The 19,645-nt window shown below is 39.3% G+C and overlaps 1 protein-coding gene and 1 long non-coding RNA gene across 9 annotated transcripts in view; one reads left to right on the top strand and one right to left on the bottom strand.

Annotated features, from left to right (window-relative positions):
• LOC147756763 (uncharacterized) overlaps window positions 1-17,937 on the bottom strand; it is a 30,374-nt gene extending 12,437 nt beyond the window's left edge. For 7 of the 8 annotated variants that reach the window (XR_015324862.1, XR_015324863.1, XR_015324864.1 and 4 more), the window contains exons 1-2: window positions 17,159-17,937; window positions 14,428-14,535 (exon numbers count right to left, since the gene is read on the bottom strand). Coding sequence is in view for 4 of the 8 variants with exons in the window: in XM_086985097.1 (XP_086841223.1) it covers window positions 14,428-14,535; window positions 17,159-17,161 (111 nt within the window). In the remaining 4 variants the exon portion in view is untranslated. Of the gene's footprint in view, window positions 1-5,171; window positions 5,415-14,427; window positions 14,536-17,158 lie in introns of those variants that run through there. The other variant, XR_015324866.1, reaches the window with a different exon arrangement.
• Window positions 3,004-6,488, top strand: LOC147756764 (uncharacterized). Its single transcript, XR_015324876.1, has 2 exons — window positions 3,004-3,393; window positions 5,412-6,488. It is a non-coding gene; the product is annotated as an uncharacterized LOC147756764 (long non-coding RNA).
• Window positions 17,938-19,645: the final 1,708 nt, after the last annotated feature.

The following is a 19,645-nucleotide window of genomic DNA, read 5'->3' on the forward strand; positions in this document are numbered from 1 at the left end:
TGTCGAATCGATGTTTTCAATTACTGACCTAAGCACGAGCGAATATAAAGAATCATTACATTCGCCGCAGGAATTCCATCGTCCGATCGTGGAGTATTATGTTTATAGTCCGTTTGCTTGATCCTAATCCAGATTCACCTCTTTAGCCTAACTGAAAGAAAAGCTGCTTGGCTTGTAGAGTAACACTCCTTTTCGTCGCTATAAACGCCATTACTTCTAACTAAATCTGTTATACAACGTTGCCCAGAATGCTCTCAATGTCCCAAAGTCACTACACCGGCACTATGGCATTGACAAGCTGTTACGCTTTCCCTATTGGCCGTATTTGTATAAGACGGGTATATGATAACTACTTAGACTGTCAGCTTCCATGCTATCTTCCTCGAATACTTCTCAACGCTTTTTATACACACGAATTTTGGCCGGTAATGGTACAGTGATGCCATAATGACCCATCCAGCTACACTGCACGGTTACGGGTGTCATACGATCGTCACAACATTCTCTCTTATTATGGCATTGCGCGATAAAGCTATGCAGAGGCACAGTGATGGATTTCTAAAAAATTAGAAACTGCAAAATCATCGCAATATTTACATTGTAAATAGAAACAGCAGGATGTCTTTCATAGTATAATGTGCCGACCGCCTAGGGGTAGCACGGAGTGCGTCAGTCAAACATTTCCGGGCATTTACAATGCCATCACTTGATATCACTATCACTAAAATGTCAATTGGGCGTCACCCCCAAAATTGCTAGCAAAAAGGTCTACCATTTCATTTTGCTTTCCATCACTTTATTATAAACGCGAAAAAATAACAACCTAACCAGACAGCAGTTGTATCGGTTGTTTCCTTTTGTTCACAGTGATTTTGGTCGCGTTGATCTGATACCATTTTTATTGGAGTTGATAGGCTGGAATTGCTGGGCTGTCGGCCAAAAAAATTATAGGCGGAGTGCGCTTTTAATACTAAAAAAATGTAATTCTGCAGCAGAGTTATAGATAATAAAGGGATTATGACGCGTCAGTCAACTAATGAACAAGGCGCCAGTGAGCGAAAGCCTGCCCAATATGATACAGGTGTGAATAATGCATCAGCCATAATAATAGGGAAAAGGGTCGATGTTTAATTTTTTGATGATACGCCCGTAGAAGCCATTGAAAGCATTCTTGCCTTAGAAAAAAAGAAGTCTTTGCTGATATTGATGTCTAGTAGTAGCGTTCAACGCGTACTTCAGGAAAAAATACTCCAATTTACTCTATTACTATCGAAGCATTATTTTTTACCCATTCTGTAGATATCTGAACTGTATCTACGGCTTTCGAAGTGTATTCCGTGCATATATGTAACGGTATCAGTTTGTGTTAATACACCAGAGATAATCGGCATTTCGAAATTATTATACATATTTTCTCGTGGCAGCATTAGCTAACAAGGCGGTTTATTCGCAATTGATCGAAAAAATTATCTCCTTTGCCTTATTCCGCTGACTAGTATTATACGAAAAAATGTCAGCTTTTCAGGGGGTAAACAAGCATCGACGAGGAAACGCTTTGTTTGCAATGAAAAGGGGGCAGTAGTCACAGCGCTCCCGCACGAATAATGCCCATTGCGGCCTCGAGAGTCCCCTTTGTTGCGGGTTCACTCATTGAGTGTTTCGAATAATCAAGTTAGACTCTAGTTTTGCGCCTATCAAAAATCTGCAGAAAATATTAACATCGGCTGAATATGATATATAGATTTTTCGACAAGTTTCACCGGAAGCCACACTATGTTATCGACCCCATTTGATAGGGGTTGCATCTAGATAAAATTTATTCCCTCTTGAAGAAAAAATTGCGAATACAGTTCTTTTTTTATCGTGAGTAATACCAAATGACTAACACGTCTAAACTATTTCACGGTCTCATCGAAAAGGAGATGAACATCCGCGTATTGCGACATTTAGGCCAAGGGATCATCTAGGATTTGTTAACCGTAATAGACTGCAATAAATTCAACCTAACAACGTTACGGTACACGTGTCCTTATGTAACAGTAGCACTGGTTCAAGGATCGATGTATGGGTTGGCGTAAGCGAACTTAATCCTGCTAATTAGCATCGAACATTGAAATAGTTTTTGTCTTCTTTTTTTCTAAAAGAACGGCTTCCCGTTATCTAAAACAAGGCTTATTAAATTTCTCGGGAGATTCGATAATTGCTACACTTACTTTTTTTTAAGGCAATTCTGTTAGGATTTATTTGCATAAGAAATAGAATAAGTTATCATAAGCAATCGAAAAAGAGGCCGGACTAGATTGGAGAACTCAGGCCAAGCACGTTAACGAAAATTGTTAGCGTTTACGTAATGTTTAAATAGACAGTACTTAGAAACGTTTCCTACAAGCCTTTTTGTAGAGGCCTTGTCTATAAAAATCTTAGTGGTCGCCAAGCAGCTCTAGTTTTGATATGACAAAGCTCAGCTTTCGTGAAATCGCAGACGAATATTCGTTAAAAATAGGACCCTATTACGACGACTGTCGACTTTAAGCCGCGACTCTTGGCAATTTCATACTCGCACTCGTGTTCTGTCGAGTCATAGAACTGAATAGCTATCTTCAGATGAGCGTTCTATACCTAAGCACACGTTATTTAAGTATAAGCAATCATCTCTAGTGCGTACGAGCACAAGCTGTTATTCATTGAAATCCTAAGTAATGCTATGGATATATTTTACACAATATTTATAAATAATTAAATACAATAGAAACATCTAGCGAGAGACCGTATGGTCTGATATGATTTGTGTTTTTTGTTCCAACTTTCAACGCCATCATTTTTATTCTCTAGGCAGGACGCCTTCTATTAGACTGTAATATAGATTTGGAAAAGTGATACTTATTCGCTTTTTCAAATGAAAAGAAAATTTAAACGATTTCCTCGGTTGCATCGCTCGATTACTGTGCGGCGTTCGAGAGATGTAAGGAGAACACAACCAGTAGATCGTCAGATTATTTTATCTTAGAATGGCAGACTTCATAAGCTTTTGAAGCTTTACTAGATATCAGGACCACGAGCCTGAATGGGCGTACCCCTAGACCCTTGCGTGGCTAAACGGCTTCCATCGTCCCGTGCGTCCATTAGCCGCCAATGACCTTGTTCCCCCTCGCGCGCGCTGAGGCTACTGCTTAAATGTCGACATCTGTTATGTCTCACTACATAGCCGCCTCTGTGGTTGTCGTGCTATCAGCCTTCCTGCTAGTAAACGGGCAATTAACGCTGACTAGGTCCTTCTACAACGGTGAAAAAAATCTATGAGTTACAACAGCTAAATACTGCAATGCAACCCATGAAACGACGGCCTCGCTGAATATTACTGGAATTGTTTGCAACGCATAGTCGTTCTTTGTTGTGAGTTCTATCGAGGAGATCATTTTGATTGTGTAAAAATTCATGTTTGTGGCAGAAATAGTGCGAAATAATCTAGTTAGCCGGGTCTTATTCGAGTCAGGCTTTAGCCTTCTGGCCCTGTTCATTGCGTGCAGGTACAGACATGAAAAAACCGAGAAATCGGCACAATTTAGGCGCGGTAGATAGTCACATGTTCTGCTATTCAGTGTTACATTAAACGTTTCGCATTTCTTAAGTTTAGAAGGCGAACTATACTCCTATAAGAAGATTAGAGTTTTTTTGCTGAATAGCTTCGAAATGAAATCATTATTATGTAGACAATAACATTAAGGAATGTAATAATTATATAACTACTGATTGTTATCTAGAAAATATCATTGTTTGTTTACCTGAACTGCTTTCCGACTCGTGAGAGTTACTTCGAGCCTCACTACAACTTAAGGTGCACGAATACTTGAAAAAGTTTTAGTTCATTTTTGCAGTTAGGTCTTTATGCTTGAACATATGCATTTACCGATATCTGTCCTGAAGCGGTTGTCACCAGCCAATAAGCTTCGTCCGTGTCCATTTTTCAAGGGCAAGTTACGAGAAATTGTTGTAGCGGGATCGCTAACTGAAGCTTAACTTGTATGCTCATATTTAAAACATATGACCAATTAGTATTTTCCTATCGGCGTCTAAATATCCTTCAGCACGCAGCCAATAATGATACGAAGTAGATAAAGAAAAGTTATATTTTTTTTAATTTCTTCTTTTTTTTCTGTTTCGGCGAACGAACATAACTTGAGATCTTCTGAGAGCCTTTCAATAGTGTCCCCATGGTGCTAGGCCAATTCAAATCGTGTGGTTATAAACTGTGGCTGTTCGTATATACTGTAATATATATATATATATATGTATACTGTATGCGGTTTTGCTTGTTTCAAAGCTTTTCAAGTAACCATCATCGTTTGTTCACATTCTTCTGAGATGCGCACGTAAGTCAGTGCGTGGCTTTTTGTAATGAACTAGCAAAAAAAAATTATGTAGCTACTCATTCAGAACATATACTACCCTTACTTTTTATATTTATTCGATAGCTGTTTTCTATTATCGTACAAACAGTTGAATCTAGAAAAGCTGTACACCAACTTTTCAATAATTTCAAAATAATCCTTTAAATAGTAAAAGTACGCGACCTACTCGTATGAGGGCAGATACTTGCGGAAGACTATTACTTATAAAAAAAAAAAAGTGGAAGACTCAAGAGACACCGTTTGACTGTTATTACATATACGATCGTTTTATATGTGCCATTTGACGAAAATGTGGGGCCTGCAAAATAAATATTATTACATCCTAAAATTCTGTTGTATAACCTATTCTATCATTTGATTTTGTATAATTTGCATTGAAGGTATTATATTTTTGCATAAATTTACGTTGAACATTATTCCGAGAATATGCCAGTGTGTGCATAACTGCATGTGTCGAAAATATGAGATATTGGGATACGGAATATGGGGAAAAAACGGAATTTGAAGAAATAGAGGAGAAGTTTATCAAATATCCTGATCTATCAGTTAATGGGTGTAGCTTATGTACTAAAAATTATGCGAAAAATTAATGCAGGACGAGCGATACCATAACACTCTGAAAGGTGAACATTTACTACTTTACCGAAGTCCGGATGTTTATTGCGAGTAATGTTTTCCCGCTTTGCACAAGCGCTCCACACTTATGAAGACAGGAACGTGATCCTAAATAAAATTAATTCCGGCAAAAGATACTAAACTCACGTCCAACAGATTATCCAAAGTGAGGGCGAGACGGTACGTTTTAACCACAGTTTACAGCTTTATTAAACGCCTGCATTATCAAAGCCTACTTCGACAGCGGGCAGGCTCGCTGGCTGGTTTCGCAAGCGTACGCTTTAGGAAGCCCTATGCACTTGTGTCGTTCTTATCGATCACTCAAACCGATCAAAGCGAAGTTAATGAGCTTGTCGTAAATCCAATGACTTTTCTTTCGGTTCGCAGAGCTCACACAACGTACACTCGATTGATCCTATAGACTCCTCTTTCGTTTGGGGGTTTAGGAGACCCAGCGGTTGGCCAAGATAAGCCAAGTTAGCAGACGACACTAGCGCCACACAAAGTGGCTGTGACAGGACAAGGCGAGCGAGCGGGCATCGATGTGCATCAGAATGCAAGACTCCGAGATGATGCAACAATCTGTCTAGATAGTGCTGATGAAACCCGTATAGGAGCAAGCAAATGAAAACCATAAGAATAAGTGAAGGTGCCGTACTTTACCTACAGTCTCTTTTCCAGCTTCTCGACTCCATCAAAGCGCCAGTTCGGCCTTCGACCAAATCACGGGCTTAGTCAGATTTTCTGTTACGAGCCAGTCTCTCCAATTTCATTTGTCTCTATCCTCTTATGTAGCGACACACCAACCAACTATCAATTTCTGGCTAGAAAAGTTGATACTTTACGTGGGGCTATTGGCATCTGATCAGCCTTTAAGTGTATTAAGCGATGCAGTGTTGAACGCAGTAAGTGCTACAGCTATATATAAAAAAAAAAAAAGAAAAAAATGGGTAGCCACTATCAGCAAAATTTTTACTTCGAGGATATGAACTGCCTGTTTTAATAGATTAATAGGCGTGATTGTTTAGCACATATTATTGTTTTAACTTGTTGTTTAACTTGTTTGATTTGTTCCGTATGCTGACTATAATCCTGGCTTTTGTTTTTCTTATTAGTTTTGGCAACGCATCTGCTATAAAATGTGGGTGCATTCCCGCTGGTACAAAAAATTAGTGCTTAAGCATCTATTTTGTCTATCCATCGAGCTAAGCAACTTCGATTAAATCAAGGCCACATAAACTATAATGTATATGACACACGGCTAGATGAACAGCCGACTAAGATGCACCAAGTATTGTTTCTCGTTGCCAATCTCCTCCAACCATGGTAGGGTCTTGGAGTTCAGGAGGAGTGCGCCGTATACCATCGAATGCAAAAATGCAAATTTTATGTATATCCGGCATCGTTGCGAGGAGTGGGTGACATGTAAGCTATCTTATTGCAATAAACATACAGACTGGAGAACTCAGGAATACTCTGTACACTCGGTCAGCCAGTCGCCTTACCAACTGTCGTACATAGGTACGGTCCACTCACATTCAACAACTCCTTCTTCTGTATCGCCCTTGCCCACAAGTGAAAATTGGGTGTACGAGATGGTTGCCTTCATTAGGGAGAACCAGCCAGGTGAGTGGCTCATGCATTTTCCTTTGAGGAAAAGGAGAATGAGCTAGAATAAGGAGTTGTTTGGTGGGGGGTGATGGAGTACAAGGCAGAGACCAAGCCCCATCGCAGGCTACGCTACTTGCGGAGAATACGTACCTCTTTCCCGTCTTCTTCCGGGTGTCGCTCGAAGCGACGTTATCCATCTTCACAGCACTCACAGATCTCTATCTCTGGACCCTGTTCGTGCCTTCACATATATACATACACACACAGACACAGAAAATCAGGTACTGTCCTATACGTGGCTCCAGTATCCTCATCTTTAGCCCTAGACCCGGCTACCTCTTAGTTAGCTGGAACTACCTTCTTTCATTGGCTGCCCATGTCCTACACAGAGCTTCCACAAGAAAAGCAGGATCGAGACTAGTACTGACTGGCGTTATGCGAAATGACGAGCAAAGAAATATTCATAAGCGATCGATTTTCGCACAGGTCACTACTCCTTTGTGATGCACTCTGTCACCACACAAATCACTGCTACGTTCCTAGCAGAGCGTGACTACGGATTTGGCCTTGACTCTTCTCTTCTTCTAGATAGTATGCCTACCTTTGTCAAAACATCGTTCACATGTCATCCTGTTCAACATAGTCGATATATGTCGAATCGGTGCTGAAGTGTTGTAAATAAGTAGATGAAAACGCTAAGGCATTATCAGAAGCTAAGCAGAAAAGGAGGTCCAATGAAGCAGCTATTCAGATGGAACACTGCGTACTTTGATACTCTTCTTGGCACCTATTATTACGTGCATGCTAGCTCTCAAAACCAGTACATTGATTTTCAACATAAAGTTGTTCCACTTTATACACGCTCATACAGAGACAAATGAAAAACTGCGGCCCTTGCGCCTTAGTCATAGCATTGACTGATTCTGAACTAATGTATACAGGTGCAAATCCTGATTGAAAAGCAATAGATTTTCTACAACTGCGAGTAGTCCATGGTACGCTCTTCTATGTAGTCTGGCTAGAGCTAGACAGAACTAATAGGATCTCCGTATACCTCTTCATAGAAATACACATGCCTTAAAGTTGACAGCTTTCAAATTAAAAATACAGAGACAGAAATAGCATATGACTAATTAAAAGCCTCAAACGCGTGGACAGAAGGTAGCGACTGAAGGGTGACCGTCGAAGCCTCGTTTCTAGAGCCATTTTTATAGGCGGTGGTACTTTAAACTGTACTTAATTCATTATAATATTTAGCGATACAACCATCAAGCGATACCATCGAGGAGCCGCGAAAAAACACAGACTATCATGAAATATTGTAGTAAATTAGTTAAGTCAATACTAGAGACTTTTGACACTAACTTAGGGGGTACCTTTATAATTCTCCTGGGAAAACTCAATATAGTATAGATATATACATGTATATATATATATATAGAGTATATCATTTATATGAATACTTCCATATAAACAAGCTAAAAATTATGAAAAGTATTAATTCTTCAATAGAAATGTTTGGGTACAATACAGTTTTATTGCATCGAATTTCCGAGACGATAACTGGGCAGATCGTCGTACTTGACCCGAATATGTAAAGCATTTGACAGAAAATAATAGCTGGATAAATCCATTAAAAATTATAGATGGACAAAAAAACGTTATAAGCAGGCTCAATTAAACAAGTCGAAACATTTTCGTTTAGAGTGCCTCACTTAGAGTTTAAGGTGATCCACCTTGCATCGCTGCGGTTGGCAAACTTCACAACTTTAATCACACCACGCCAGCTGTGGCGAAGATCCGCGGATATGCGGTCTCTCTAGTTTAGAAGCTTACTGTCCCCATTTTTTCGAAAATATCTTGCAGAACAAAAGCTCTAACTACGCGTGAGATAACTGTCAAAATTAAGCTTACAATTTGAGTTATCGTCGACCGTTCGAGACATCGACTGTCTAAAGCATAGTCCGCAAAAATACGAAACTAAAGTGTTTTTCTTATGATGCTCCGAAAAAATTACCTTCAACGTTGAACGAGCGATCTCTATAAAAGTAACTTCAAAAAGGATTTTGTCGTATTTACCCTAGTTGCTGAAAATATCGTTCCTCAGCAGCGTATGTTCTCCACTTCAAATGAGGGGAACTTATTGAATCAACTTCTTGACCTTTAAACGCATGTAGTATATGACGTAAACACAGAGCTTTAAGAAACACAGTTATATTTTGATTATTTCTTACTTGGGCATTTTTTTGCATCTTTACCGGCCTGCTGTGTCAGTATAAAGTGTCACCGCTAATGAGGTTTACATTAGTTTTAGTCAGATGCCCTGTGCGTAAGGCCAGGGCACTAACCATTAAACGGACCTCTACTCGGATTTGAAGCAGCACAGTCAAGTAAATGAGCCTACAGACGAATCCGGTAAGAGATGTCACGATTTTAAATTTGCAATACCACTTTGAAATGATAAAACTTTTAATAACGTAGGGCTTCTCAGACACTTTTTATCATACTGTTAATTTAGTGTAGGGTCATTCTTGAAATGCTAGTAAAATGAGTATTTATTAGATTCCTAGCCAAAAATTACGACATACGTATATAAATCGCCTTCGTCAAATGCAGACGTGAGGCGCCGCGTATAAAATTTGTCTTGGGACCAATAACACTGTAAATTAGATGAATTATTATTTTGTCGTATTGAGTTCCTACATATTTTAAACACCTGAAATTACTTGATGCCGAAAGCGACATCTGTTATTTGTTTTTATCAATACACCCTTTTTTATTTTTTTAAATTAACGTATAATTGGGCCGAGCAGAGCAGTGTCTGCCTAGCGTGGGCCGATGAGCGTGGAGCTTGCCCTTGACAGATTCATCCCACCTCGACATAAATACATTAATTTTCACTCCAATATCTCGGCTCTTTGATCAGTAATACCACAAAAGTGTCCATTTGCTTGTTATGCTGATGATATTTGTCATGACCTAAGTGTGAATGACCTTGCTAATCGTTCGCTCAAAGTCAGGGCAGTTAGGGTCAAATGTTCCACAGTAGAAATCTTTCACAGCGAAACATTTAGAGGGGTGCCTTTTGTGCATGAACAACTACTAGACATAACCAAGCACGCTTGGCTGTTTGTTACTGTTTCATTCTAATTTCACTAACGATCTGTAAATTTCACTGGATTTTCAATTCGAAAGAAGACCCTAAAGCAGGTGTACCTTCTTTCTATAAGAAAACAACAGTACCAACCTGTAGCGAAGAGCAGTCATTGTACAGTGTCCACCGAAATGATAACTTTTTTGGTTACCCCAAATTAACAGTGTAAATAATAAACGTGTATACGGCTTAAGAACAAGCAGAAACAAGTTACAGTACAAGATCTCGACAAAGAATCTCTGTCTTAATGATGCATTTCTAGTAAACGTTTCGTTACGATCAGGGCTTCGTTGAAAAAATTATTTATGGTGCAAAGCATCTGGTGAAATTCAGAGAAATGCTCTCTGAAAACAATAGAACCGAGTGCAAAAAAGCCGTATGTCTTCTGACAGTCGACTCATAGAAGGCATTTAGTATTGGGTTAGCCGCTTGAGAATACAGGCACGTTCTGAGATGAGCACATATGGTGCCGGATTCGTTGTATTACCCTCTACGAAGCGTCTTGAGCGAGAATCCAACAAGCTTTTACATGGCAACGTCGACCCGCCCAGTTGTGCCTTTTTATTCGAAGGCAAACAAAATATTAAGCGAGCCTGAGAGCGATTTAGGACTTGAATTCAAGTTATAATTGTAATGAATGGTGGTTATATTGGATATGCACAACTGTCAGGAAACGTTTCATTGAAACATTTGTTTGTATTTCGATAAAGTTTTAGAAACGAAGCATGAGGGCAAGTTCCAAGCTATGCATCTCACCGAAATGATAGTGATATGACGACTTCTACTTGATTGTCCAATGCTTCTGGATGCGGAAAGGGGATCTCTGTGCCAAAAATTGATCAATATCGCAAAGTGAACCCCCGCTAGGTAGTATAGCACTTTAATTCCGTTGTTAAGGATAGGTATGGGGTAATGTACGATTTGAGGCTAGTCGACGCTTTCGAACGTAACAACATAAGGGCTTGAGCGAGAAAATCAATTAATCTGGTATAACAGGCTTATTGGACCGAAGTTTAGCGTCTGTTGTGTTTCATTCTGTATACCAACAAAAAACATGAAAACTGAAATATAATCACGCCAAAATGATTACGAGAAAATCAAAGTTGAGCTAAAACCTAAGTAAGAAAACCGGGGTGACATGTAAAACGGAATAAACTAGAGAAGGAATTAAAAAGGGACCCACACAGGATTTCGGTAATAACAATATCGAATAGAAGTGAAATGATTAAAATAACGGTAGTAAAAACTGACTGAACCCAAATGAGAGCTGCTAATGTAAAAGAAGATTTTTAATGAACGTACGAGCTGAGGACTAAAATGCTTTTTACAGAGTCGTTGCAGACATCGACAGCAGATTACTTTTTGCAAACTTAACGCATTAGCCCGCAGGCTACCACGTGACAATATTTCTCTTCAGTAACAGATCCTTCTTCATCTCCTATGTTCTAATGGAATAAGATAAAAGGCGGATGCTATCTCGTCACTTCTCATTAGGTACCGACTTACTTAATATAGTAAGAACAGAGCTGAGAAGGAAAGTCGACGGTAGAATAGCAAGGCCACGCACAATGAAGCATACTTGCAACGCTGATAATAGAAGGCAGCGGAGTCGTGCCAGATATCCTGGCCACTTAACACTGGGTTGCAGTACCCGGTGTAGCCGAAAGGGGTGGCTAAAGCCAACGTCTCTAGGAAAGTGCCCTTGTTTCGTTCTGTTGGACTAGTGTTCCTCTTGTGTCCGTTACGTATATGCAATCCTACCTAGAGGTCATGACTGGTCTTTGCTCTCCTTCGGATCACTTGACAATACAAAGGCCTCACAATCCCAATGTCTAGGGTTTAGGGGCCTTAGCAATTGCCGTCTCGTACCACGGAGCGGCATTAGTCAATCAAAAAGTACAATTGCCTTATAATGTCAAATACAATTTGTTTCACGCTGTTGTCATTTTTCATCATCGTTATCTTTTAAGAAGTAGCTAATCTCAAAGCGTTTTCGGATTGACTAAGGGACACTCAATGAGGAACTACACTTTATTCACAAATGGTTGAGTTGTATCCATGTTTACGTGCACTGATCAATCGTTGAATGAAGTGCAGAATTGGCTGAGATTATACGAGATTGACATGCTTATTTCTACACGCAGCGGTAGCCGGACCTGACACAAACTCGATGTGACATGTAGCAGTTGACCGGATATACTGTTAGTCGTTTCGTAACTCTGTGAAAAGAGACCGCAGAATATGCCGACGTGCTCATATTGGAAGGCTGTAGATTGACTCCAATTGCTTGTGTTGTAATGATTGCTGCTCCATCCATTCTGATTCGACCATTCGTTTGCAACTATTGCAACACCGTTTGTTGACCTCCTCTAGCTAACTGAGCTCTAATTCAGTAACGGTGGTACACAGCGGTACACAGTGGCAATAATCGAAATGCCTTGAGTAACAGAGAACACTTTTGTTACCATTATTATCGTTATTACTATTATTATTATTAAAATTACTACTACCGTTGTCACTTCTACGTAAAGGACGTCTACATAAATATTGTACATGTTACGTACTACTAGATTATAGTAGACAGTTTTTGTTTATTATTATAGTACAGATTATAGTAGACATATTCTTTCATATCATGTTGACGCTTTCCTATGCTTCAATGTCATGCCTAGCAATCTTCTTACATCAGAGGGAAAAATCGACTCAGGATATTTCGGCGATTTCGGGCTAATTATTACTAGAACCCATTATTAGAGCTATAATTACTAGAAACCCAACGTAATCGTCATTAATTAATGCAGTTAAGCATATTATACCGTATAAAATACAAAGATGCAACTTAGTCTTTTCTTTCGACGCTCACAGGACGGGGAAAATTAATTCAGCTTTGCCTGGCCCAGTTCCTTTTCCTCACAAGCAGCCTACCGTAACACTCTGATTCTCTAGCGTTTGCTCGGATATGTGGTACGACCATGTGACAGTTACGCGCTTTTGACCGGAACCCGTTAAAGTACGAATGCTCATTTCCATAATGTATTGCACTTAATCAATTTGCGCATTAATAACTGAAAGGCAGATTCCGTCACTAAGGAAGGCCAGACAGGACTTCGAAAACAGAAGCCGCCCACATGCCTAGCCACAGCGGCTATCTTCGCAGTAAGTTTCCCGGCTATGTATCCTATAACCCCCTACCACATCTTCATCAGTTCAGTCTAGAACGCATCGTCTCTTAGCAAATTTCAAATACGTAATATAATTAATAATCCGTAGGCGAATATAATTAGCCAAAAATGTATACCATGCCAGCATAATCAGCTGATAACAATGTGTGTAAAAGATATTCGTATCTGCAATTTTGTTCCCGGCGGAAAAAACGTTATGTTTTGACTATGGTACTCATCGAATGCTCGACACAAATTAGTAATATTATTAGACAGCGTACGACTGTAGAATGTGCTTGAGTGACAGGAAGGATTCAACGGTGTGTTCGTGATTAGTTTGTCGCTGAAGTGTTTTCTACTTGAAACATAGCCGCTGGAACTCTACGTGTGTTATCTGGTGAAGTCACCTTAAAAAACCAGTTACGCATATATAAGTTTTTACTCTTCCTAGCAATAACAGCACCCAACAAAAATAACTATTAAGCTTAAAAACTTTTGATGGTAAGCCAGGTGTCTGTGTACAATAAAAATGGCACGGAACTGTATTATCATATAATTCCGCTTAATAATGGGGTAAAGAAATGTTACAGTGGAGGAAGTCAGGAAACCTGCCTGGCAACGGCCACTATCTAAATATATAATTCTCGCTCTGCCGATCAGAACACTTTATCGTCGGGAGAATTTTAAGTATAATAACAATGATAACAGTAAAGCTAGATTAACTCAGCACCCTCCCGTTCAGCGAAGTAAAGCCGAGACTGTGCCGTGTTTTTTTAATACTCTCTCAAAATATACTAATACATAAATGCGTGCTCTTTTAATTATTTACGCGTAAGATGTCAGGAAATAAGTATTCGATTATTTTGACTGTATTTCAAGGTAGTGCATCAATTGCTTAATACACGTCAAAGGATTAAAGATCACAAGGGTACTTACTGTGACTATTGATACCTCAACGCTGCTTCAGAAAGTAACCTTCAGATTAGTTCAAAGGATATTCTATTTTGCATAGCCATTGCTGTTAAAATGTTTGTAGTCGAAGTCGATACATAATGAACGGAGCTGGTATCTATCACTATTCATATTCAACATCGCTGCGAACCCCCTTGTGGGACGCCAGATAGACGACGAAGAGTGTATGACGGACAGGCATACTATGACCATTTGTGGGAGAACCTTAGATCTACAACCTTCAAAATGATTTCCTTTTCTAGTGGGACATATGGAGAAACAGACCCTGTATTGAAAGTTAACCCGGGAACGCCACGTCCTATTTTGTGTACCTATAAAAAATAAGGGATGTGACCTAAAGAAAGATGTGCTTTCTGGATGGTAAAGCGTATAATATTTTTCGCAGCCAGTCTAAAAACTCAAATTCGAATCCACCGATAGCCATAAATACCTACCAGTCGGCCACTCATAATGTAAGTAATGGAATTATCTGAATAAAAAACGGGTTCCGTAATCCGCCGCTTACCATTACGATGTTGTTTGCTAGTAGGAATTTTCGCGTGATAGGTCTTGAGCCCTTAATGATGGTAGACACGGTTATGTCAACGTTGGGCAACGACGAGGGTACGTCCCCCTATAAAAATAGATTTTTGTTCGAACAACAACTAATGTTATCTATATGCATCATAAGTTGCACAGCTTAAACACCACAATCAACAACTGATATGTATGGAGATCAACATAATAATTTCATATGAGATGGCTCAACGTACAATTGGTGCAATTTTCTATTCTTGGGTTAAGATGATCTAGTTGGGTATATTCCCGAGCTGACATTAATTTGCGGCTACTCCCGTACGTGACAACATTTAGCTATTCTGTCTACATACGTGGCAAAAAAAAAAAATACCGCCACGCACCGATGCAGGTAAAGCAACATGGCAGCTTCTAGCAAGTTGCACTTTTGATGAACAATCGTTTTTCGAAATTCTCCGTCTAAGTGAAATTTCCTATAAGCTTATCATGTGTTTCGTACCGTAGAATATGTTATATCGTAGAATCTTCTGTCTTGCGTAACTCGTAGAACTACCGTTTGCTGTCAAAATAATGCTAGAACAAAGCTCACTTGTTGCTAATTTTACCCCGCCAGTGTTATTTAGATGCGCTGCCTTTTGCGAGTGTTGGGACACTTTTAGATGATAATAGTTTCTAAACAGATGTCGAACCTAGCCTCATAACCGGCCTCGAAAAATTACACCGGTACTTTCTTGCAGGACACAGGTTGAAACCAAGAAGTGGTATGGAAAGCTTCACGAAATCAACAGTTTCCGCCAGCCATGGAAGCCAAGTTCAACTTGGCGACGCTTGCAGATAGATGCTAAAGGCTGAACCCCATTTTCTTATTTCCTTTTTCACGCGAAGAAGCCTTTGTATGGACTAACGCTTTGGCATCACTCTCACAATATCATGAATATCCAGCTGCATTTGCAGTTAGTAGACCACAAAATCTTAAAACATAAACTTTATATGATAATGAAAATAATAGTTTCGCTAAATAAGCGAATCAAAATCACAGGGCTAGAGAAAAATGGGAGTTTCTTTCAGTTATTTCGCTTGTAGGCAGGGTGATTTAAGTTTCATCTGTTCTCGCAGGATCACAGACCTATTTAATGTCCTCTGACATATTACTTACGATATACTGGCATCCCATGCTCCATTGGACTACGCCCACATATTTACCGCACAGAACAAGTTACCTTTTCTTTTACTAGGGCCTGAACCCATGGCAACTCTTGATACAATACTTCGTACAGCATACGGCTATCTTATTAAATTAAACAGTCAAATCACGCAATTCATTGTTTTTTTTTTGTAAATTTAATCATGAAACTTTCTCGGTCCGAAGTCGCGTTATACTTTTCACTTAGTTCAAGCCGGCGCGTTGACGGAGCTTCCGCTCATATCCCCGTAGCTTGACAATTAGTGAAACAATTTTTCAAGCAACAATACGAGACGGCCCACTACTGTGTAGGTAAAACCGTTCCACGGATTGCTTTTTGCTCTGAAGCTGTAAAAGTTTGTCCAGTTGTAACATTCACAGTTTCTTTATTTATAAGCTAAGAACGTTGTAAACGTTATTTGAATTTATATTTATTTGTACTTGATAGTATTTCCCGATTGTGAAAGATATGGAGCTGGCTGCAATGAAGCTTAAATTCAGTGGAAAATTCCCACCTATCTACAGAGGCATTTCCTTATAGAGACCGCAAGCACACGTCACCCGCCGTTATTCGTAGTATAGGTCTGTAAAAAGTGATTTTAATTAGCCGGTCCTCTCTCTAAGTCCGTTCTGTCATTTTGAGGACAAAGGCATTCATTATTTGGCGTGTGTCTTCTATCACAAACTCTGCACACCCTATGCTTTTTCATAAATATACGCACATAAGAACTTACCTTAAGGATTCCGGTCTACTGGAATATATATATATATATATATGTATAAAGAGTTGCTGCAAATCAGGTAGTCGGAACCTTGAGTCCACGAAATACGTATACCAGTTAAATAAAATTCACTCTGCAGGTAAAGTATTGTACTACGGTATATTCATACGTCTACAAGCTGTTGGTTGGTCTTTACCAGCGTAAGATTCAATATTTGTGCTGGCCTCGCATTTTGACATGCCATATATTCACCGCTACAAATATCACCTATCCTATGGATGAAATAAAAAATTGTTACCACTAATTATAGGCAAGGACATACAATTCATTTGCAGTATCGATCAACTCATTGTCAATGAACATGGATATGTAGATGTGTTTTTCTAACATATATATATATCCTCTTCATAGGGATCTTTTCTCGCGTGTGTCATAGGTCATACGATACCTTACATTGAAATTTTAATATAAAACTTGTGCACTCGATAGAAGTTGATGCAGAGGTTCACTTACCGAAACTTGACTAAATCGCCATCGAACTAATTATAATAAAATAAAAATTACGACCTACGAGTATAGGTCGTTTCGATCGGACACTGCAGAAAGTTACAGTAATGTTAAGATAGGGCTTTAACAACGTTATCAATCTGGCCGAATATATTTCTGGTTGTAGTGAACGTCCGTCATGCACAGTTGAACTAGCATCCAAATACTAGTTAATTAAAACTTGTAGTAATAGTTAATCACAATAGTGAATAAAAATTACCCAAGTCAGATACTAGATTTCAACCCACTCTGATGAGAAAATGACGTACCATGTTTGATGGGCGATGACCCGTTTGTAGAGCTTCTCCAAATCGCTTTTATCCTCGCCTAGAACACTGAGGGATTGGTCTGCGGCTTATTGTTGAAAAAATTCGTAGTAAGCTCTAAGAGGCTCTCTACTCATCTTCAAGGGTGTTAATTTAATCGACTAAAGCTGACAATCTTTACAGGATTGGCAATGGTTTTAGGTGGCGTTGTCTTCTGGTTGTTTCAGATCGGACTTGTTTATATTCAAATGTTCTCTACTTGAACATCCTCTTCAACGTTTTGCTCGATGTTTGCATTTCTATATTATAACGGTTTGCTATATACAGCATGGCATTCTTCCAGGAATATCGGTCTATGATTATCGGTGGAGCCGACAGCCGGGAATTGTTAGCATTTTTAAAAATTAAATAGACCTAGCTGAATCTCTTAGCGACCTACTTGGGAAAATGCGGTTCGTCTTCAATTTTATTGTTCAATACTATATTTTTCCTCGGATTGCCAGCAGTCAACTGAAAGAAGATTGTTTATGCTATCTTTTCGATGCCCGTTAACCCAAAGATATGCTGATATCCTAAACTGTGCATCTGTAAGTAGATTGAATGTCCACAAGACTTTAAGGTTGCAGACTTAAGAAGGTTTCCTGGTATTGCATAGGTCAGCAACTTTACCTAACTGTTGCTTGGCTGCCCTTTCACACGAATACAAGACCAAAACTTCATTTCTTCACGTTAGCATTTAGCTCATCGTAACATTTCGCCCTTAATCCAGGTGTTGACTTTTACCTGGTAAGGAAAAATGATGAAAGGACCCATTTTTAGCTAGCCTTCTGCTGTTATGTGAAAACAATACAATGGCAAAGTACTTAGATTACTAAAAAACGTTTGTCTAGACATAAGTCAGTCCGGAAAGTCAAAGCTCACTTAAACCGTAGATAATCCTGAAGAGATTTTTCAATCTTGAATTCACAGGCCACCACATTTGACGAGTCTCCACATAGGGAGGATGAGCAGATGTTTGAAGTTTATCTTATCTATATGTGCGTCACAGGCTGGTCCTCTACTACGTTAAATGGGGACGCTAGAAGCACTATAGAGAAACTGTACAACTACACCATTATCGGATGTCGAAGCTAGCATGTTGCAGACTCAACTAGAAGAACAACCATACTGTTATGGTACGCCATAACGTACATTGCAAAATAACAGATTATTACTAGTCTTTTATTCAATGTATTTACTTTATGCGACAATTCCTGTTACTTTATGATGTTTGCTTGTTAAACTTAACAATAGCTCACCTTTAAGCCCAACAGTTGGGAAATACATGCTAGGCACTATTAGAAACGTGCTCGTTCGCCGTATCGGTAATCTGAAGCTAACTTTACAATTGTAAAGGAACTATCCGTATAGCTAAATAATATAATTGCTTTTGGTGATGAGTGCAACGTTTTTACTTTTCACAAAAAACAGTATACCTCATGATAACCAGGTGGCGATATATTTTTTGAAGCTAATAGCTAATTCTTTTGACAAAAAACCCGCACCTAAATCAGCTCGATTAGTTACATACTGGTACGCCAAAGGCGAACTGGGGTACCCGGTGGGCACCCCGATGAAATAGGGGCCGAAATTAAAACAAGTTACAAGGCAATATATGAGTAAATAACTCGAATTTTCTGCAAACTTTTAAAACAAGCTATAGTTTAAGAGTACTTCGCAAATTCTACAGAGAAATGCCTAAGCTGGCAAAAGTTCAAACCATCTTGCAGAAGCTCATATAAATAGGTACGTACATGTATGCCGGTTACAATTACACGACACGCCTGCAAGTGGCGTTCAAAACAAAAATGTTCATACGAAACTCCACAGAAGTAGGTATTCGCTGCGTTACAGCTTAATGCACAAAATTTGTTATGAATATTTACGGGCTGCGTCATTCTTTCAGACGAAAATAAGCCTACTAGGCCTCTTTCCGTTGCATCCATACTTCGAATCGAAGCTCAGTGTAAGACTAATAACATCTAACTACGGTAATAGTTCAAATAGCCAAGAAGCCATGTGATCGTGGGTTCTGTGATCAAGAACTGTGTGTGTCTCCCATTTCTCACCCCGAACTTTGGTGCGGATATGCCTCATCTGAAGTGGGTTTTCATCTTTGATCCACTTATACATAGAAACTACACTATTTTGATTCTCATATGAACGCCGCATTATTTTGATCCGACACGCGTACACTCCACATGCCGAGGCAAACAAAAATTAAGGAAACGCGCATTTGAGTGCCGGCAAAAATGTCAAGGTCAATTTATTATCAATACGTCAACAATAGCTAGACTTGTCTCCATTCCCTCCTATTGACGCTTGTAAGTACGTAAGAAGCACGTAAGCAATTTACGTCCTGACCGGGAGATTGGGAAATTGCTTTTTATGTATGGGTTTAGTTGCGTATTTTCCTTCCCTATGAACCCTAAAATGTACGTCTAAATAATA

This window comes from Varroa destructor, unplaced genomic scaffold (assembly GCF_002443255.2).
Source record: "Varroa destructor unplaced genomic scaffold, Vdes_3.0 BEIS01000003.1, whole genome shotgun sequence".
Lineage (NCBI taxonomy): Eukaryota > Metazoa > Arthropoda > Arachnida > Mesostigmata > Varroidae > Varroa > Varroa destructor.